Source organism: Marmota marmota, unplaced genomic scaffold (genome assembly GCF_001458135.2).
Source record: "Marmota marmota marmota unplaced genomic scaffold, marMar, whole genome shotgun sequence".
Classification (NCBI taxonomy): Eukaryota; Metazoa; Chordata; class Mammalia; order Rodentia; family Sciuridae; genus Marmota; species Marmota marmota.
In genome coordinates this window covers 780,520-803,321 of record NW_026000005.1, presented here as the reverse complement: position 1 = coordinate 803,321, position 22,802 = coordinate 780,520, and the positions used below count along the sequence as shown (strand labels likewise).

The 22,802-nt window shown below is 37.9% G+C and overlaps 1 protein-coding gene across 20 annotated transcripts in view; it reads right to left on the bottom strand.

Annotated features, from left to right (window-relative positions):
* Positions 1-4,491: 4,491 nt before the first annotated feature.
* Positions 4,492-22,802, bottom strand: part of Osbpl6 (oxysterol binding protein like 6) — a 193,966-nt gene continuing 175,655 nt past the window's right edge. For all 20 annotated transcript variants that reach the window (XM_048808018.1, XM_048808014.1, XM_048808016.1 and 17 more), the window contains 10 exons: positions 16,701-16,788; positions 15,958-16,211; positions 15,101-15,238; positions 14,692-14,755; positions 12,851-12,929; positions 10,997-11,141; positions 9,786-9,930; positions 8,048-8,174; positions 6,479-6,601; positions 4,492-5,445 (listed from right to left, as the gene is read on the bottom strand). In XM_048808018.1, coding sequence (XP_048663975.1) covers positions 5,337-5,445; positions 6,479-6,601; positions 8,048-8,174; positions 9,786-9,930; positions 10,997-11,141; positions 12,851-12,929; positions 14,692-14,755; positions 15,101-15,238; positions 15,958-16,211; positions 16,701-16,788 — 1,272 coding nt within the window. In that variant the 3' untranslated portion in view covers positions 4,492-5,336. The remainder of the gene's footprint in view (positions 5,446-6,478; positions 6,602-8,047; positions 8,175-9,785; positions 9,931-10,996; positions 11,142-12,850; positions 12,930-14,691; positions 14,756-15,100; positions 15,239-15,957; positions 16,212-16,700; positions 16,789-22,802) is intronic.

Genomic DNA, 22,802 nt, shown 5'->3' with positions numbered 1-22,802 from the left:
GGAACAAGTAACTCAACATAGGCTGCTTCTCTGATCACCGTCATCAAAATATCATCTCCAGTGTCATATAGGATCGCCACAGCCTGGTGACTATTTCACTAAACACCAGAGAAAAACACTTCCCAGGGCTTCCTTAGCACCCCTAGCCAGTTGTGTTAGAATTATTTTGGACGCCCAAAGCACGACAATTAATCTATGCATTTACATGGCCATTTCAAGATGAAAAGTAGTCTAGTTTTCTAAGCAAATTAAACTTTTTACTGGGCTATCAGGACCAGAGCTTAGTGGGATCCTCTTTCTTTTGCAGCGTATTACTGGTTACTGCCTGATGGTCGATGTAGATGGGATAATGGCATGGGAGGAGATGGCAGGCAGTCGTCTATCCATATGTACACAGCCTTTGAAGAAAATCTTGTGTGCAATAAATATAAGAAAATTATGCAGACTTTTAAAAGTAAAATAATCAGATCAGTGATTGCCAAGGAGGATGAGGAAAGATTACACAGGGGCAGGGGAAACTTTTGGGAGTGATGGATATATTCATTATTGTGGTTGTGACAGTGTCAAAATGGAGTAAGTTGTGCAATTCAAATATGAGAAGTTGATTGTATGTCATGTATACTTGAACCCTAAAAAAATAAAACAACTTAGCAACCACTTTACTTCCTAAGGAACGAACTGGATGAAAATAATTAAGGGGGGTATCTAAGATAAAAGAAGTAGTAGTTTTAGCATTATTTATTCCTTAACAGTATTAAGTTCATTACTTATCCTATTAACTAAAAGTGTTGAAAGAAATAGATGGAACCCAAATAGGATTACATCTGGTTTCATGAAAACTTAATATTGTTCCTGCTACATCTAACTTATATTTAGAAGGAAGGCATGGCTAGAAACAAATTTTTCAGAAAACAAGAATATTTTTGTTATGTTTTTTTTTCTTGCCAATCTGTAGACACCAAAGTAACCAACATGCAGGTATTTATGGGTAATTTTTAAGTGCTGAACAGGACTTAAAATGAAGTAGGACTAAATGAAGTAGCTTCTGATATTGAATGACTCTGAAATTGTGCATCAACATGTTTCACAGTACAAAAGTGTAGACAAATACATCTGTACTCTTCTCTATGTTAGGGCCAGAAGGTTGGAGAAAAATGAATTGAGTCAGGTACTATTTTAGAGAACAAAAGGATGCATATGACAGACCAGTGCTTTTCCACTTGAGTCACCTGTAGGCTCCCCCAACAATGAATCCTTATTTGCTTAAGATGGTAGGCATGGTGGTTCATCACAGCAATTTTAAAATAATTCATTCTTTAGGTCTCAGTTTGGAAGAATTAAAGCTGAATTTTTCTTATACAATTTGCCATTTTCTTTAAAAGCAGAGGCTGCAACAAAAAGGTCTTACAATTCTGTAACAAATGTATGCTCTTAAAAATATGTATTTAAATCAGGTTCCATTTAAGATAAAGATACATGCAATGTACAGTTTAAAAGTATAAATTTTATAAAATAAATTCATTTAAGACAGAGAATCTAATCTTGGTTTGATATGCAGTATTTCTCAATAACTGGAAAACTTTTTGGAAAACAAACAAACCAACACTTTAATTTTAGCTCCACTGACACATTTTTTCCATGTTTTCCCCCAAAGAACATTTCTAAGCACAAAATAGATTCGTAATGGTTTAATTAGATACATTTTATATATCCTGAACATAATGGCTCCCTTAGAAATAAACTAATGTTTTGTACACAAACTTTATTTACTGTGCCACATTCATAATATACTGAGCCAAGAGCAAACATTTATTACACCCCCCTGGTGTGTACGGAGCTCTGCTCCCACAAGCACTTCATTATCAAGGATGACAGAGAACAAGATTAGACAAGATGGATAATTAAAACCCACTAGGTAATAACAAAAATTTACTTTATATTATGATTAGAAACTCTTCTCCAGCCACAGCTGTAAGCACTATTAAGCAAAACAGTTTAATCAGGTTTTCCTCCCTCATCCCGCCTCTCACTGCTCCTGGAACAGGATCTGATGACTGATTAGCGGAGCTGCTGAAAGGAATTGGGCCAGAATAATCAAGAGGAGCAAAAGATTGGAAAATCGACAACCAGGCATCTTTTGTATTAAAAAATCCCTTGGTTTCTCTTACTCAGAAAATTACATTTGGAACCCCTACCCCCACATCAATTCATCTGTATCTTAAAAGGTATCTGAAATGAGGTTTAATTTTTCAATTGCTGAGTTATAGGGAAGGTTATTTTAAAGTAATCTGTGGAAAATAATAATTTAATAAACAACATAACAGCAAAATTGGAGAGTAAATTTGCATCTTGGGTAGCAGCAGCATTCAGAATCAAAATAGTTTCTGGCGGACCTCTCAGAGTATTGGTGTGTGACATCCATCTGTTCATTCTGGCCAAGTCCATGGGGCCACTTTAACTTATTACTGCTTTCCTAGTGACCATCTCAAGGGAGAGGAAAAAGTTTGTAAGTAAACCATGGGAATGGGTACAGACACATCAAGTCCTCCTCTATCCTAGACTGCTCTAGGAAACAAATAAAATTGTGCCCTGAAATAAAAAAGCTCACAAAAAATTCTAAGGACATTATAGCTTTTATCCAGAGAATGAGCTAATAATCTATCCTTTTCCTGTTCAATCTCAAAAGTCTAAATATTATGTAAATGAAAATTCCAACAGGATAAACCTCATAATTCTGTAACTATCATGTCAATAAACAGTGAAAAAGAAAAGGGGGATGGGGCATTGCACCAAGATGAGTATTTGACATGGGAGACTGGAGAACCAGGTGTTAGGGGAGCACCACCCCAAACTTAATCCATCACTTCAGTGGGAATAATCAGGGTATCTGAATCCCCCTCCAAATCTAAATCTGGTATATTATAAAATGTGTTGATTTTTAGTTTGACATTTTTTTCTCAGTCTCATCTGACCAACATTCAACCACTTGACTTATAGCTGGACTCATCTTCTAGTCAAGGTTCTATCCACTATTTTTTTTCTTAACTATAACCCAAATGCTAGGTATGGTGGTTGCATGCCTGCTGGATCCTAGGTCCTCTTCAACCTTCCCATTTCTCTATGTATGATATCTTCAGTTTGCAGAATTCCTGTATTTATTCTATTTTGAAACCGTTCAAGGAAATGCTAGTAAGTTCAGGCCAGAATTATTTTAGTATTTTAAGCTTTGCCAATCGAAGGAAAACAGACTTCTCTATGAGGGAGTCAATAGGAAGCTAACTAAATTCTAATTAAAATTAAAGACATGCATCTGAGGATGCAGATAAAAGGACATCAAGATAAATGAACAGAAAAATAGTCAATGACAAGGGGAAGATTTTACAATCTCCTATGGATTTAAAGTGGGAGATGAAGGAATTGAGAAGTTCACAGAGGGTGTTGTTCATGTTACACCTGGAGCTGGATTGAGAAATTTAGTGGAGAGTGAAATTCCATTCTAAACAAGTGCATGGACTTAGAGGAAGGGAGAAATGAAATTTTAGGGTAATCAAAACACTGCTCCATCCAGTGGAAGTTTTAGAGTTCTCCCTTAAGTTTTTTTGTTTGATGGTATATTAGCCATTATTAGCAATGCTTTGCTAAGAAGAAATAAAGCTAAAATCAATACCTCACAACAAAATATAAAATGTCATAACCTTGTTATCAGAGTTGAAAAAACACTTAAATTTTGAGGGAAAGAATCAGAATAAAGATCTAACAATAAAATATATGTAATTTTATAATTCTCTAGAAAACTCTCTAAGGAGACTTTTTAAAAACATACAGGCAGGGCTGAGGCTGCAGCTCAGTAGTAGAGTGCTTGCCTAGCATGTGCGAGGCGCTTGGTTCCATCCTCAGTACCAGATAAAAATAAATAAATAAATATATAGTGTCCAACTAAAATATTAAAAAAAAATACAGGCATTAATATAGACATCTATGTGAAGAAACTTAGGAATACTGATGCAAGTTTCCTACAAAAGCTTCTGTATATTAGTGGAGGAAAATCAAATTCCAAAGTATGCAAAACACACTTCTCCCTACCCCCCCATTTTTGGGATGGATAAATTCTTTAGCTTCACGTTTTTATCTCTATCTCTGGCGAGGTAAATACTTAACATGTAGCTGTGTATCATTCTGGAATCACTTGATAAAAATAAGAAATGATTTTGCATAGGACTCATTTAAACAATGCAAATAAGCTACTGGCATCCTTACTTCTGTTCTTATTGGAACTTAAATAGTGTCAATGAGTTGTGGGTGGGTTAGGGATGTGTGTTCCATTGTGCTTTGCTCAAACACTTTGGCTGTTTATAGTACTATTAAGCCCACAAAGAAATTCCATGTGTGTGTGTCTTTTTTCTTTTGGTCATTCTTTCCAAAGTTTTAACACTGATGATAAATGTCCAAATCAAACACAAATTTTGCCAAATAACAGGGCACACTGTGAGGTTAGGTGGAAGAGGGATGGTTTATTATCTGAACGCAGGACAGGAACTTAACGAGCAACGTGAATACAGAGATCTACTTAGCGCACCTTTTCCTTCTTGACCTTCAGATACACCAGATGGTAACTGACGTGTCAATGTAACGTACGTGTTGTTCAATTTTCAGTCCACGTGTCAGTCAAATCATTGTTCTGATTGAGAAAGTGAATCATGCCATGATTCAAAAGATCTGTCCTTCACATAAACCTATGAGCACACATTTAAAAAATGGTTTATTGTACATCTTTGCATTTTTTAAGGCATGAACAATGGCATACAGATGGAACAGGTTCTGGGAAGCATCATGTCTTTTATAAGGAGGCCAGCCACAAGCACACCACATCAAAAATTACTTGAAGTCTGAACCAACCAACTGCTGGGGCCCAGGAGCTCCTGTGACAAGGGGATGGTGCTTCCGGACAATGGACCAAACATGTGGTTTGTGTGTTGTTTTTACTTTCTTGATCAGCTTTAAGCACCGGTTACAGTTTTTTGTTTTTTTTTTCTTTACAAATTCTTCAGACTTTGGATTTTGTATTCTGCTCCTTTTTATTCTGCTTTCTGAGACGGGTGTAGACTTGTTTTGTTTTTTGTTTTAAGGAATATGGTTGCAGCAAAACAGAAAGGATCCAAAAGTGGTTAGGGGCCTTGTCTAATGCACTTTTGAAAGTCCATTATAAAGATGAATAGAAAAGCAAATGGTAGGTTTTCAGTCGACCCAGAAACCACGCGTAGCTATAAGAAACATAATTGTGCATAGTTATTTATTCATTCAGAGTGTGATATGTGGGCTAGCTCTACGTTCCCAGTTTACCAGAGAACAGGGCTGTCTACTTTGCTAAACCCAGGGTCCTTTCGAAGCTCCCAGTAGGTGTCGTTGGAAACCCAGGCTTCTCTTTGATTTGCATCAATAACTTTTCTGTGAAAATATAAAAATGAACGTTAGCCATAGATTGCACCAAAGTGATCTGATAATTGGACCCTTTCCTATGGATTAGACATGTATACATAGGAGTATTTTGTAAGCCAGAGAGTGTATAATCTGCTCACAATTGGGGATTTGACTATTTTTGAATAGGAATGAACTCATTTTTGTTGTAAAATGTTTTACATGAAAGCAGGTAGAAGAGGAACTGAAGGGGGGGACAGATCATCTTCAGGCAGGGACAGAAAGCGAAGAGCCCCAAACAAAGTGCATACAAATATTATAATCCAGAACTTCTGGTTCCAGATTGGCAAGAATAGTTTCTGCTTTACTTTCAGGGGCAAGTATTCAATATTGGTAGTTCTGAGAGCCTCTGCAGCCCATGTATAATGAGCCCACTTCTGATATTTCAAGGGCAAGGCTGCATTTCTTCCCCAGAGGGATAGGGGGGTAATGAAATGACAACTTTAAAGGATAAGAGGTTTTCTTGAGCTTTGGAGGGCAACAGATGAATTTGGAAACTACAGACTAATCCGTGTGATGTATATATAATCCTGCAAATAATCACTGACTATCGCACCCCAGAGGCACTAAATCTGAACAGATACAAGCTCCGTGTGACACAAATAAGATTAAAACCTAATGAAGTCAGGGTGACCTTGTGGGTGTAGGGGCCCATCCAGTCCCTGGATGAGGGAGTGGGAACAGGTTTCCATCATTTTAAAGGGTACAGCTGAAGGAAAAAGCTCTCTGGGTAATACCCTCAGTTTTTTGCTTTTTTGCTATCTACAAAAAGAAGAGACCTGTAGAGAAGAATTTCTTTTTATGGTTACTACCTTTTTACATGTGCAAAATCTGACTCAATTATTTTCACTGCTTAAAAGGAAAGTAAACAAAATTAGTTTTCTACCTTTAAGTTCCCTGGATACTATACTATCCCCAATTTTTTTTTAATACCTGAAGTTTCTTATGGCCTATGGCAACCGTCTGAAACACATGAATTTGTTAAGGGAATGAACTGACTTACTTAAAAAATTTTGGTATATGTTCAAGGTTGTTTTCTTCCATATATCGTCTTCGAGATCTCTGGAGTTCCTCTACTCTTTGCTTCTCTGCTGCTGCAGCTTCCAAATTCCCTTCTTCCAAAAATCTAAGCATAAAGAAGTTGATATTTCATTATGTTATCCTCTTTTTAGAAAAAAAATATCACTTGCATAAAATTACACTCTGGTTGCTGTGAACATAACATAAGGCACAGTGATACTCTTGATAATGTCCCTTCACCTCTGTCTCAGGACACACTACCTCTTTCTGCCCATCAATTAATAAACTTTCTGTGGACATGGACTGAATTATGAAATTTAACAAAATGAGGGTAGGAGGGAGAGGGGAGAGGTTTGGCCTTGCAGACTTCTCTGTGCTGCTTGGGGTTCTGCAGGTTGATATTTTTCAGGACAACTGCAGAGTTCAGCATGAGAATATCAGGCAGTTGCAAGTTGTGCTCCTTTTCCATAGTAACAAAAGCACTTGTTAAAGGTGATAGGATGGAGCATGGCAACTGGAAGCCCTCCATCTATTTCAAGAACAGATTGAGAAGCAAGGAGCTTTCCTGTTTTATTGGAGAGAGTAAGACTGGTGAAAACAGAAGGTAACAGCTGGGGAAAATTACCAAAGGCCACAGAATAGGAAATGAAATTCAGAAAGGGAATACTGAAATAGAATCAAGAAGGAAAAAGAAGACCCAGGGTGATTTGCAAATGTTTATATTTCAAAACCAGAGCAAAGAACAGGGATATACCATGGTATACATTGTACAGGGTTAATTGATAAAATCTAAATGTCAAACGGCAAGACCACATGTTCTGGAAGGAGCATAATTAAGAGAATTAAATAGGAGAACATTCAATAATGAGAACTTTTTGGCAGAAAACAGGTAAAACCACAAAAGTATGGGAAATAGAAAACTGCTCTTGGATGGAACTCGTATGACATATAGAATTTTTGGGAAAAGTAAAATGAATTCTGTAGGAGTAAACATCATGAGTATTATGAAATAAAAAAATAAGAATTTGAAGGCTTTGGAGATACTGTATTTCCAGTATATCTCTCTCACTGTGGGACCCAAAGCATACTAGGAAAACTCTAGATTTTCACTCAAAGCATTTCTGGGTATCCCTATAACTTATCCTCTTATTCTTAAGTTTAAAAGATACTCCATATTACAGGGTAATAGACACAAGGAGGTTAACACACACACACACACACACACGAAACACTGGGTTAGGAGTAATTCGGTACATAGCAGAGTTCATGGGTCTGCTGATCTGTAGTCAGTTTGGGGGTGGGATTTGAAACCTTTTATTAAAACACAACTGTGTCATCATCCATGGGAACTTTGTGTTGAGATAAGCATCTTTTATGATCATACTGCAAATACTACTTTACCTAGGGTCGAAAACTCCAATACTGCTGAGTGAAAAGGGAACAAAGGAATGACTGAATGAGTAGCCAACAATGGTGGTAAAGAGAGTCTCAAAGATGGTTGAAGCCCACTCCATGACCTAGGCTGCATCTCAAACGCCTCTGCCATCCCTACCTTTGATCTGGCCGAAACCGGGCGTCTGTCGGTGGAAGGAGATCTTTTAGTACAGGATCTAACTCATTGAGCTCAATAGCAAACCGTGTGAAGCCATAGTAGAGCTCATAGTTGGTTGGCATGGAACCTGGAATGAGGCCAATGAACCACTGTGAGAGGAGCAAGATTGATAGAAAGAGAACTGAACTTACCACCAGTGCTGAATTAACATATGCTAAGATAGACACTGCAGTCACAAACTCTAGATTGTGAACTTGTTTCAAGTGGATTAAATTGGTTATATTTTGCTAGGTGGGGAAGTTTATGTTGATGATCAGAAGTGATAGACTTCTGTATTTAAAAAAATTCAGTCTTTAAAACTTTGCACATGTAGTATGGTCTTTGTTGGCTAAACTCTCCTCCCTCATATTCAATTGGGAACTAAGTGCCATTATGGTTAACTATGAACACTAAAATTTCACCAGAAACCATTATTATTTCCTTTTTTTTTAATAAAAGAAAAAGATGTAGATCTAAATTAATACTTACTGGCACTTCTTTCTTTTTCTTCTTCTTTTTTATTTTTATTTTTGGTTCCAGGGATTGAACCCAGGGGTGCTTACCCACTGAGCCATATCCCCAGCCCTTTTTTGTATTTTATTTAGAAGCAGGGTACTCGATGAGTTGTTTAGAGCCTCACTAAGTTGTTGAGGCTGGCTTTGAACTGAAGATCCTCCTGCCTCAGACTCCTGAGCTGCTGGGATAACAGGTGTGTGTACCACCATGCCTGGCTTATTAGTGGTGAAAAGAGTCTCAAAGACTGCTGAAGCCCACTTCACGATCTAGGCTGCATCACTTCTTTCTAAACTGAAAGGCAGGATCTTTGTGTGCTTTGTTCATTGATGTATTTCCAAGTCCTAGAATGAAGCCTGATGCACAGTCAGTACTCAATATGTAGTTACTAATGAATGAGCTAATTGCTCTACTAGGAGGAAATTTATATAGGCATCAATACCTTTTAGGAAGCCAATAACTAATTTTAAAATTAGAGATTAATTGACGAGTTCCAATGAAAGTAAATGTCATGTTGAAGACTTGTTCCATTTAAACATGATATACAGTTATATGTTAATGCAATACCAGAACTCTGTTGATGTCTTTTATTAAATTCAACATATTGAAGCTTTTTGCCACTTGAGTGAAAAGATCACTTATTCTGGTGAATTATTGAATTTGTGGATTTAAAGATGTTTGTAAGCTTTCCTTTGTTTTATTGAAACAAAAAAATAACATAAGGACTTAAGCTTATATATTTCAATTATTTAAACTCTTTAATAAATACACTTAGCTTTTGAAATACTGTAGGCATTACATTTAGAGTGATTTTACATGTCAGGTTTGAACATGTCATGTCACCACATGCCAGAGACTTGGCCTAAATTCTCATTATCAAGTTTCAAATACTGGCGCAAATATTTATATATATATATATAACTTAGATGTTTGTATAAATATAACTAAGCATCTTCTATCTATCTATCTATTTATTTATTTAGTGGTGCTGGGGATTGAACCCAGGGCCTTGTGCATGTGAGGCAAGCACTCAGTATACCAAGCCATATCCCCAGCCCCATGCATCTACTTTTTAAATCTCACCATTAAAGAAAATATAAGGTGAGTTACATGGGATGACCTGCTACTGCCTTCCCCTCTGCCACTCACAGGCCTTCCTGATGCAGGGCACTCGCACCAGTCTCACCTGGTCTCCAGATGCACTTTGCAGAGGGGGCCACACCACAATAGAGACCTTCGTGCCACTTCCCAAACAGCCGGTGCACTACCTTTCCTTCCTGATCCATCACAACCCCCTGGACTTCATTCACGTTGGAATTCCAATAATTCACCTGGAAAATCCAAACCCCAGTCATTTTAATAATACTGATCTCTATAATTTCCATATGGAAATTTTTCCTTACCTTGAAGTCTCTCATTCTCACCATTTCCGGGAATCTATCTCTAAGTGTTTTATATGGAAGGCTGGTTTTCTAAGTATGTGTTAGCTTAACTTTTATTATGTGCTTGTACCAATATGTCACAGTGATTCTCATTATTATTTATCATTATAATATAACAATCAATTAAAAAAAAAGAAATGGCTGATATCTACTCCAGGCTATAGCATGGTAGCACGACATAGAGGAGGCTCAGTTTCTATCCTAAGAATCTAATATTAATTTACAGGTTAGAATTTTTTCCCTCAGATCCTCTTGTCTCAAATCTTCCCTTTGTTCATAGATTCTGATGAATTTCCAATGGCCATGTTATAGAAATAGCTGCTGAATTCTGTAACAGACCAAAATAAACATGGAAGTAATGCTGTATGTTCTACTTCAGACCAGAGAGTGGGAAAATGGCATCCTATGTGCATTTCTATCCCAAACATTTATTTTTGTCACTAAACAAAATGCTTTGCATTGAACGTGTTTGGATCATAAAAATGGTAGGGTTAGATGGGCTTGTAGGGACTGGTAACTACCATTGACATGGCTATTCTACTCAAGTATTTTCAGAAAATGACAACTGCATTATAATTGGCTCCCTAAAAAAAGATCACTTGAACATGTTGAAGTTAAGCAGGAACAGAAAAGGAAAACAGAAGAGTTGGTATAGGCAAAAAGTGTTTTCTGGAATTTTACTGAATGAACTGACTGGCTACTTAGAAGATTCTTTAGAAAGAAATTCGTTTTTATTTTCTGATCTGAAATGGAGCCTTTTTTGACCTCCACTTTTTCAGAAGCCTACGTGTCTTGAATAATTCCATAAAATGGTCCTGATTTCTTATCAAAAAAGGTTCTTAAGACCAATGATACAGGGCAGATTTAATTGCTACTAGATAAGGTAAATGTTCTACTTCTTCCTAAGGAAACGCTGTGTGTTATTTTTCCTTTTCTGTCCCATGGCATTATTTACCTTGACAAATGTGAGTTTGCAAATGCAAACGCTGCTTTTGGTATTTCTAATTGTTATTTCTCCATAATGCTCTATCCATCTCCTCCCACTGAGGATGTTGTGAATGCATGTGGTCACCTTGTTCCACACATAGTAATCTCCATACCTAGTGAGGAATAGAACATTGATTAAAAATGATGAAGGTCACAAATATGTTACTATTTCTACTAATGAGAATATTATTTGGGGAGAGCTTCCTTTCTCCCCACTTCCCTCTCATTTTTTTTTCTTGAAAGTTTCTAGGCAAATATTTATGATATGATTCATTCATTTGAAAAACAGTGAAGTGTTTCTAGGGCCAGGTGCTAAAGCTACAAAGTTGAAGAGGGCCTATTTTCTATTCCTCTGGGGCCAACAGTACGGTAGGAGTACATGGACATGTAAACAGATACTTAAGGTCAAATATGATGAGGGCTGTAACAGACAAATGAACAAAGCATCAAAGTAACACAGAGAGTGAGTCTTTCATCCTTAGCTCACAGGGAATCTGGGTGAGTTTCAAGGAAGATATCCTAGAAGAGGCTGGGTTGGATCTAAGCTTGGGTGGTGGGTAAGAGGGTACTACCTGTTGGGGAAAGTATGGACAAAGCTACAGGGGCCAGGAAAGCTTGCTGCATCTGGGGGTGTATGAGTGGTGGGCTCTGGTTGGTGGCTGTGGAGGGAGTCAGGTCAGGGAGTCAATCAATGACCTTTTAAAGAGTATGGCTTGATCCTTCAAGCAAGGGGCCATTATGGAAGGATTTGTGGTGGAGAGAGGCTCAATAGGGTGCACATTTAAGACTGATTACTCTAAGAACACTGTTTCATACTGCATGTTAAGACCAAAGAAGGGAACAGTTATTTGGGGGAAAAGACAGACAAGTAGCTGAGCAAGGTGGCACAGGCCTATAATCCCAGCTACTAGGGAGGCTAAGGTAGGGGAATCACTAGTTCCAGGCCAGTCTAGGCAACTTAGCAGGATCCTGTCTCAAAATCCCTGGTACCACAAAAAATCCAAAACCAACAAACAAAAACCTGGCAAGCACAAATCCACAAATCTAATGTAATTCTGAGGAGTGAGGAGAGTGAGGTTATGGGATTTCTGCTAAGGAACTAAATGACATGGCTTTAAAACACATTTAAGTTTGTACATTTTATATTTTTTCAAATGAAATGCTATTTTCAAAATAAAGTAAAATGGTTGTAAGATTTTCAAATTGGCATGATGTAGGCACTAGAGACACTTAGGAAAACTCCTTCCTCTTTGTGAATTTCCAAACATTGAAGGTTTATCTCCTTCTCCTTACCTTCCTTTATATCCAACCTACCAGCAACTCAGTCATTCAAACTGACAAAAACAAAATGAACCAAAGAGGAAACAAAAACCATCAAGTCCTTGGCCTTAATGAAAACTTCAATTAATGTAAAAATACTTATAGGCTATATCTTCTAAATCTTTTTATATACAAACCTAGAAGATCTCATCCTTCTTTGATAAAATAACAGAAATTTTAAACAGGCGCTAGAACTAAGATAAACTCAAAAGTGAAAATATAAAGTGTATAGAAAAATAAATGACTAAAAGGAAAACTTTTCATTTGAAATGCGAAAAAGCATGGTGACTAGGACTTGGTAGGTACCTGGTTTTGGCTGATGAATGGAGAAGGAGAAACAAACAGGAAGCTTTGGTACAGTTGCTAAAGTTCTCATTTGTTTTTGTGGGGGCCCATCTCAGAACTGTGCTGAAAGTAACAGATACTTTGGGTGTACAGGGAAATGGACCTTCTGTTTTAGAAAAGCAGGGAAGACGCCAAAAGAGAGAGGAGAGCAACCTACTTTGGAAGCATGACATTCAGTGTTCCAACTGGCAGGATTTCCATGGACTTCCCCCAGAACTTGTTTTTCCATCTGATATCTAAATGACATGAGCAGAGGACAAAATATACACACGCCATATCTAACTGTTCTGTAAAACCTAACTTTTGTATTATACTTCACAAAGCACTTTTGTAATCACAAGTCTCTATATTGTAGATTTAACATGACAAGTACCTGAAGATGGCCTGACATGAAAATATTAACCATAGTCCCCCCGAGTCTACTGTTTCCCCATTACCATGCTCCATATTTGTTTTCAATGAACAAAACTGAGAGAAGCCTGGAATAAGTGTTTCTGTGTATGTGTTTGTATATTCACTTATACATACAAACAGACCTTACAGTGATCAATATCTAGATAATAATAAATGTTCAGTTTTAATCAAATAGTAAAATATACTTAACATATTGATCAAGCCTCATATGTATGTAAAAATAATTGCAGGATTTATATACATATTTCCCCCACCATATGGAAGAGTTATGATTTGGGAGAAGAGTAAAAAATAATAATACAATCTTTAAACACAGACAAGAAAGATTTATGGGAAAGTGGGATTAACTTAATGAATACATCCCTACACTGGCAGCTGGGATACAGCCTGAAGCCCAGAGCCTCATGCTTTGGCTTCAGGTTTTACTTGTGGAGGTTTGGATCTACCTGACATTTGTGATAACCACCTGGTGTCATCTTGATGAACTAAGGGAGCTTAGTGCTGTCTCCACAAAACTTATGAATCTTGGTTATGACTAAGAAATGATTTATTGTCTTATTTTGCAATAAAGTACAGTTATAGGGCTCTATCATTTTGTGTGTTTCCAGGTTAAGGAAATGCTTATGAGAAGAGTCATTCTGTGAGCAACGAAGCACCCTTCCAAATGTGAAAGAACTATCTTGTGTGTGTATGTGAGTGTGTGTGTGTGTGTGTGTGTGTGTGAAGGAACTATTTATACTTAATGGTCAAATCAACATATATATTCTCTTCTTTCTAAAGGGGTTTCAAATTTTTATTTTAGGCAAGTTTGTAACATTCTGAAAGAACAATGGGCGTTAATAAATAGAGACTTTAATTTAAACTCTGGAGCCCTGGCAAGTTAAAGAAGACAGATTACTGCAATGTTTATATAGACGTCTTTTGTTATCCATGGAGTATTGGTTCTAGAACACCTTCAGGTGTCAAAATGAGGATGCTCAAGTCTCTTATATAAAATGGCAAAGTATTTGCATATAACCCATGGAATCCTCCCACATGCTTTAAATCATTTCTAGATTACTTATAATATTTAAAACAATATAAATATACATGCTAGTACAGATACAATTTTTTTCCCAAATATTTTCCATCTGAGATTGATCAAATCTACAGATGTGGAACCCACAGATATGGTGGGCTGACTGTATATCTAAACAGACTTTGACCACAGATGACATACCATAGAACCATCCTTCAGGATTAAAATCTCTGCATGCCCCAAAAGTAAGAAGGCCACTGATATTACGTTATAGATGCAGACATTAAGGCACCATGTGATAAAACAATGGCTTCAAGCTGGCAGTCGGCATAGAGCTCTGTGTTCCATGGGCCTGGCTTCCTAGATGCACAGTCTCATCTCCCGGAGGACACAGTTTCATATTTAAACCAGGAAATTTAATTTCTCAAACTGAGTTCCACACCAATTACCAATATTCTCTGAGTTCCAAAGGTAGAAATTTAAACTGAGCACAGTGTATCTTCAAAAGCTAGAAAATTTTCCATGGATTCACAAATTTGACTATAAGTTATAATTAAAATACAAACCTTGCCAAAACACAAAATTCTTTGATTCACAGTGACAGGCAGAAATGGGTGGATGATGGCTAACCTGATAATTAAAAACAAAAAAGAAGGCAATGATGGCAGTGTTAAAATTTTCATAAATGATGTTTATTTACAATGTAAAAAGGTCACCTCCCAATGAAAACCACAATCCATCCATCTCTATTAGTGAATTATTCTCAGGATGGATAAGTAAATCTTTAACTTTTAGGACTTTGTGCTTAAACACAGAGAGCTTACACATACATAGAGGGGGTAATGACACAGACAAGCCAAATGAGTTTTCTGTTAACTACATTATGATGCATCCAAAACACACCCATATCAAAAGTATCAAAAGGCTGCTTTCATCACCAAACTGCCCTCCTACCCATGTAGAAACCTCACTTACTTGTTCTGAGAAAAATCGGAATCCTTTGTCTTCTCTAATGCATTCATAAGTCTCCCCAAGGACTGGGTTGAATGGCTTACTTCCTGCTCTGAAGTAGGTGGAGCAATATCCTGAAACTGCAAACGCAGCAACGAGAACCTGTTAAGACATTCAAGAAAGGAAAATAATACAGGAGCCATGGCTGCCGGGTCTGTTTGTCCCTATTCCTGTGGATTTTACCAACACTGATGGGTGTTGACTTGATGCCTTTTGCAGTTTCTATTACTTGTACAGAACTGGCCTCAATGCAGGGAGAAAAAATAAGATAAAATGAGGTTGTACTTCTTCCATGGGAACGGGCAGGCCACTGAAGTCAAGTGCTTTCCATTCATATGTCCACCCAATTTCATGAGTGTCACAGAGTTCAAAGGATCTGAAACCCAATTACAGGTTACACCATGTGCTGTTTCAGTACCACAGACAGGAGGGTGGGGCTGCTGGTGCCTGTTGGAGAAGAGCAGGGCAAATTTTCCCATCTATGGAATAAAGGGCAAAGTACCAACAGCAAGTCACTTTCTTAAAAATAAATTCCTGGGCAGATGGACTGTGTTGGCATTCAGGAAAAGTTGATAAGGCAAGATCTGGCATGACTTGGCTACCTTTGCATTCTAACTTTAGGGACACCCTAGATCACAGATAGAATCACAAAATGTGCATCTTCCAGTAAGGATATCTAGAACTACTTGGCCCTGCTTGATTATGCAAACAGGCCAATTCCTCTCTTACCTATGCAGTGGGAATGTCATGCAAAACCCGAATGTGTCATCATAATGGTCTGTGGTCTAGCCAAGGACAGGTGCTGCCCTGTCATTTATTACCATGCGCTCGTAGGGATCATCAGTCTCTGAGGCCTTGTCCAGCAGCTCACTGTATTCAATTTCCTCACAGAGATGCTGCAGGGTGTTGAGCGGCTCGTTGAGCTCCACAGGCATCGAGACTTTCGACAGGTCTTTACCGATGTTGTTTCTCAAGATATTCCACAGGTTGATGTTACTAGTGTCAGGACAAGGAGCAGGCAGGCAGGTGCGACGGCCATTTCTGAAGGCGCCTCCTGTGAGCTCCCCATTCAGGACTGGGAGAGGAGAATCACAGTGAAAGATACTTTTCTTTTCTGATTTCATAAAACCAGGGAGGAACTTCTTCAAATAATTCTGATTGTGATACATTTACTGAGCCTTCATTATATTCTCTTGAGACTAAATGGAGTTATTTCTTCATGAGGTATTTCACAAAATATCAGAGGATTTTTAAAAAAAAAAACAAGATGTTAAATATACTCAAATGTTATTTTAGGAAAGACAAGTCAAATTTTAGAAAGTAGATTTAATAAGAAGGATTTAAAGTGAGTATAAGCAAGATGTAAGACATTTTCTCTAGACTATGTATTTAACAGATTTTGTAACCATTAATCTCAACAGATAATGAAAAATAAAATTTACGGAACAATCAGCTGGTAAAAGAATAATTAGTGAGGGGGAGAGGGGAGTGACTGTTCATTAGTTCACCAGTGTTGTAATTTGGCATGTAGATAGGACAACCTGGAAGCTCAAATGATGCATACTTTGCCGAGAAATATTGTCCGCAACACTGGTGTTGTCTTCAGATATATTATCGCTCACATCGCTGATGTAAGACTCGTCATCTGAAGCCTAAGGAAAGAAAGAACACAAAGAGATCAGAATTCTTGATCTGATTCTTGTCTTGAAAGCTCAGATAATTAAATTATTAAGAAAAGAAAAGAAAGAAAGAAAAAGTGCTTAAATGAGAAACAGAGATGGTAGTGGGAAATGTACTTGGCATATGTGCAATGAACACAGAGAGGAATTAGAGTCTTCCAGGAGCCAGGATAAAGATTGCTAAGAAGGAGCCCTTGTCTTAAATAGCTTCTTGTCTTAGTTGGGTTGGGAAGCTGAAGAGGTCAGTATATAACTAGAAATATTGGAGGACAGTATAGTAAGAAGGCCCTGGGACTCCACCTAGAGGACTCAGGAGAGGTAGCCCGAAGGAAATATTTGAACTGTTAAGAGAATGAATGGGAGATGCCCAGTCATCACAATGGGGGGCAGGGTTGGGACGGGGAGCACAAGAAGAAGGGGCAGTGTGCAAAAGCAAAGACTAAGAGAGCAACATTTATTGTAGGAATACTAAGATGTTGAGAGCAGGTTGACAGAGGGTAGGGAGGACAAGTGGAGGGCATGACAATGACAGCCTTTTCAGGCCAATCAAAGGAGTCACATAGAACTCCATGGATTATTAAAAAAAAATGCAAGGGTTATTAAAAAAATGCAAGGGAACTCTAGAGTCAGGTTTAGTTTCTAGGAAGATCAGTGGCAGCATTCCCTAAGGAGGCTGGATGATAGGGCTCTGCAGATCCAGGTGAGGAACACTGACAGCTAAGAATCAGACAGCTGCACTGAGGTTGGGGAGAGAGGAGGATGCAGCCACTCTCTTCAGGAGAAAGCATGGAACTAAAGTGAAACCAAACTTAGCATAAAATGATATTAAGGAACAACATATACACTAAGGGGAGTTAGAAACAGCAGATAATAAAAGAGAGGAATAAGAACTCTCACAGAAATGGGGAGAAAAAGTCAAAATTTTCATTAAAAGCAAGAAAACTGTTAACACTTATTTATTTTCTTCAAAGTAAAAAAGGCTATATATTTTTTCCAAACATGAAAACAAAACAATCATTTTTAAAATATTAGAAATTACATGATGGTAAACAGATAAGTATGAAAATCATCTATAATTTCATCATCTAAAGGAAACCACTTGACCATTTGGGTGGTATTATTATCCCCTAATTTCAAAATGCTTACATAGACACATATCTCTGTGGTTACTGAAAAAGGAGATCAATTTCCATGTTGTTTTGTAGTTTCTAAATACATTTCCATTATTGTGGGTATGGCTCTTCATCTTTACTTGGAAAAGTAGCATGTTTCATTATATATTTATAGCATAAGGGATTTAACCATCATTTAAGTGATTTCCAACTTTTTACTCTTCTAGACAATAGCTGGATGAATATCTTTGTAAATATGTTTTTGTAATTCTTTCTAATGATTCCATTAAAACTTATTCCATTTGTTTCATTCAAAAATTTTGTTTATTTTAAAACAGATCAAATGGGTCACTTTTAGGTATTAGACTTATGTTGTCAAATTGCTCTTCTCAAATACTATATTAATTTGCTCTCTCCAGTAGTATAGGGAAACACCCATCTCTCCATATCTACTTAAACACTACAAATCACCATTTTTTTTGTCACTATCTACCTACCTAATACACATCAAAAGATCTCTGGATTTCATCTTTCATGAACTTGTTTTCTTATCTTTCACACATTTTTCTGTTTTCATATGTTCCAAATTTTTTCCTAGCTTGAAATTTATTTTCTTAATTTTGTTTTTGTCAACTTTTTCTGCCATTCAAGGTTTTAAAATTGTATGCAATAAAAACAATTCATCTTTATCTCTACGGTTACTGGATTTATTGTTAATGCTTTTAAGAATAGGGTTGAAAAGAGTGTTTGGAGTGGTGGACAGCATGACTATATGTATGATGATTAATGGGAGTTTTGCTTTTGCACAGTGTAAATCTAGAAGCATGGCAGGTGGAAAATAACATTTGCTTCTGACTCATAGTTTCCTGCTGCACCTGGTTCTCACAGCTCTCAATGATTGCAATGGAAAACAAACAGGCTCTTGAAAGCTAAGTTATTTAGCTTAGTAGAAAAAAAAAAGTGAATCAAACTCTTCAGTTTCTCTGAAAAATGTTCATCACACTCAATCGTGTTTGAAGAAACAAATGCCTCCCCCAAATCAAATTCATATAACATCCATGTTTATTGTTTGAAGGTTTGTTAAGAAAACCCTCATGCTGCCAGGCACGGTGGTACGCGCCTGTAATCCCAGCAATTTGGGAGGCTGAGGCAGGAGGATCCCAAGTTCAAAGCCAGCCTCAGCAACTTGGTAAGACCCTGTCTCAAAAAAAAAAAAAAAAAAATTCTGGGGATGTGGCTCAGTGGTTAAGTGCCCTTGGGTTCAATCCCCAGATCCCCAGTACCAAAAAAAAAAAAAGAAAGAAAAAACCACTTGTGCTTATTTTACAAAAAGCTATAAATATGTTCTATTCCTCTTTAACTTTGGACCTCTCCTAAACTAATATATCATAGAAGTGATCCAATATCACTGGTGTAAAAGAATTCTCCAACGAAGGTGGGCACTACATAAGATGTGTACCCATAGTGTGTGTGTGTGTGTGTGTGTGTGTAGTAACTAAGTTTGGGCTGTCTTGCTATGATCCCCTTACATTGTCCTGTATACAGCTGAAGGCTCTGCAGTATTATAATAAACAGTTTGTTTTCACCCTCATGATCAAGAAGTCTTGGAGTCAAATATTTCTTGTTATGAACTTTGGAGTTCAGAAGAGTTCAAGAAGCTTCCCCCGCACCCCCAAATGTGACCAGGGATACAGCATTGTAAAAGAACTTTAAAAGCAGAGGTAAGGCAAGTAGACCATTCTGGAAGCAAGGTGACCTGTGTTTTTAAAAGGAGGCAAGGATTCATTAAGCAAAGTGCATTGGTAGATACACTTAAAGATTTTTCTCTCATGGAAAATGTGGTTGTAAGACAGCTAAAACCCAGATGCTCCTAATAATCCCATGTTAATGTGTTACAAGCACTCTTTCCTCTATTCAGTTAGCAAATATTTATTGAGCACCTGCTCTGGGTTCACCAGAACTGTTCTAGTGTTGGATGCACAAGAGAAAGTCTCTGACTTCATGAAGCTACATTATAGTGGGGGAGACAAAACCAACAAGTTAATATAAGAAAGACATATTCTGTTAGTGGTAACTATGAAGGAAAATAATGAGGGAAGAGGGATATAAAAGGTTAGAGGAGAAGAGGAAATGGCAGCTTTAAGTTTTAGAAAAGTCAGCTAGTGTGGGCTTTCCTGAAGGTGACTTTTGAGTAAGGGACTAAATTGAATGGAGGCCATTAAATGTGTGTGGGAGCTAAACTAATTTGTTTGTAGACAAGTGCTCCAAACACAGTGGACAGCAAGTGCAGGGGACCAATCTCCACTGAGAGCTGTAGCACAGAACATGTTTCCTGAGCCTGCCCTGCAGCTGCTGCTAGGGTTCACACAGGCATGGCAAAACTCACCCAGCGGGCTTGTCAAGTCTGTTAGTATGGAGACTCGAGGAGCCTTCTGGGGGGACCATCCCAAAGAAACTTAGGGACTAGGGTGGATGAGCATGACCCAGTAACCAAGCCTTAGCCAAAGAGGATGAGCAACTCTGAAAACATCATTGTGACTGTCACTTGAGTTTACTTCCTGGTCTGGCCCCTTCAAATACTTAAGACTGAGTGCTATAAAGGGAGAAGGTATACATACAGTTATTTTAAACCTGTAAAATAGAGACAAGTGTGCAGTTCAGGTCTTCCCACAATGAGATCTAGGGGAGAATCACTCTCCTTGCTACATCAAGGGACACAGGTGTTTTTATCAAATTGACAACACCAGAATTACCCCTTTTGCTGCTAGAGGTCTTGAGAATAGAGGTAGCATAAGGCTGCACGTGAGAGCAGGGATGAGATATATAAAAGGGTCTTCGTGTAATATCTAAGTAGTTAGATTGTTATCCTAGGGACACTGGGGGATGAGGACATGATCAGATTTGCCTTTTAGAAATATTAATCAGGTTGCCCAGTGGAAAACGGATTGGAAGGGATGAGAAAAAGGCAGGAAAACTGGATTTGAGGTGGATGGGTAATCCAGGTGTGGGGGATGCGGGGGTACTGAACTGGACTGGAATAGTAGCAGTGAGGCTGCAGAAAAATGTTTGGGTCTGAGAGCACTTAGATGACAGGAGCTACAGACCCTGATGAGTGAAACAATATGGGTGGCAGTAAGACAAAAGAAGGAGTGAAGGGGAATGCTCCAATATCCAAGGTCAACACTTGGGGGAAGTGAATGAAGGGTATGGGTGCATGTTTTTTATTTTTTGGGGTGTGGTGTGTGTGGAAAGGGGTTTGTTGATAATTTTATTTGCATTTGCTGAACTATGGGTACCCAGGTGGCAGTGTCTAACAGGTAGCTGTTACATGGATCCTGATTGGACTCAATCTGTCTCCAGACCTGCCCTGTCCTTGAGCTTTGGACTTGCCTATTCACATGCCTGGCAGATAACCCCTATGGACAGAGGTCTGACAAATCCATGATGCCTCAAATTGAATGATCCTCTGCATGCTGCCCTCTCCCTCCTTATCTCTCTCTCTGCCCTAGCTTCATTCTCCTGGGTAAGATGATGGCAACACCATCTTCCATGGATTTGTGCAATAGTCTACTTCACAGCCTCTTCATTTCTGTATCCCTAGTCTAGGCAAAGAGATACCTGGACATCCAGCTGGATGATAGGTCCAAGCTCAGATAATGTGCAGTCAAATTTAACTATACCCTGATTGAAGGATGGAGGATTGGTCAGCAATGGAAACTCAGACAAGTCAGAGTTAAAAAAAAAAAATCCTGCAAGGTCATCCCTGGGGGTGTGGACATAAATGTCTGTCCAAGTGGCAGAGTACTCCTATAAAAAGGAGGGAGTGTGAAGCTGTCATATCCTGGCCCTCCTAACCTTAAGTTCACTGAACTCACTTCTGTCCCCATTTGTTGCTCACCAAGCAGCCTCCTGATTACAATTAGGTTTGTCATGAAGATTTGTCTATAGAGAAAGAGGCAGTAATAGCAAGCAAGATCATTCTGTTTATCTGTTATACTATCAATTACCATTACACATAACTAAACTAGCCCTCTGCACCGTGAATGGGAGTCTCTCTGAACCTGTTAACGTGTGCCTGGGGATCTGAGGGACAGCTGCAGGCCCTGGTATGCCAACAAAGTCAGCTTCTGATTCAAGAATTCTGTTTCACATTTCCCCACTATAAAAATGATATGTGTCCATCATTTCTTGCTTTTTTCCATTTTATTTTTGTTTCTAAAATCACTCATAATTTCAAGCATTCCAAAACAACTACTACTGTCAGGATGTTTCCTTCCCATCTATTTTCTATGCATATAGAGATAATATTTAGCAACTATTTTTTTGGTAAAAATGCAGTACAGACAATTTCAAATGATAAATTTCATAATTGGTTATATAGGAAAGAGTTTTGGCTGCTTCCCCTACACACAACAAAACAAAACAACAACAAAACAAAGCACATTTGAGTGAATTCCAATAACTGAATCATATCCTGAAACCTGACCAGGAAAAAAGTTCCATATCTAGACCTTTTCAAGATTCATGAAAATGAACAATTCAATAAAGCTTCTGTGGTAGTCTGTGTCTAACCTCCAAGAACCACAATTACCCAGCTAGATATATGCCAGACAGTATCCTTCTATGCTCAAATTCATGTTACTGGTAAAGATACATAACATGTATGTGTTTGCATTTACACATGAATGGTGGTTTTCTAATTCTCACATATTTTTTTCTCTTTTAATAGCTAGTCTCCCATAAAGAACTCTATTGTCAACTATTTGGTAACTCTGAAATATGAATCACAGAAGAAAATCAGAATAAATGTGTGACTCTTTCCCTTTATTCATCAACTTTAAGAGTACTAAGCAAGCAGATGCCCAGAAGTGTTGT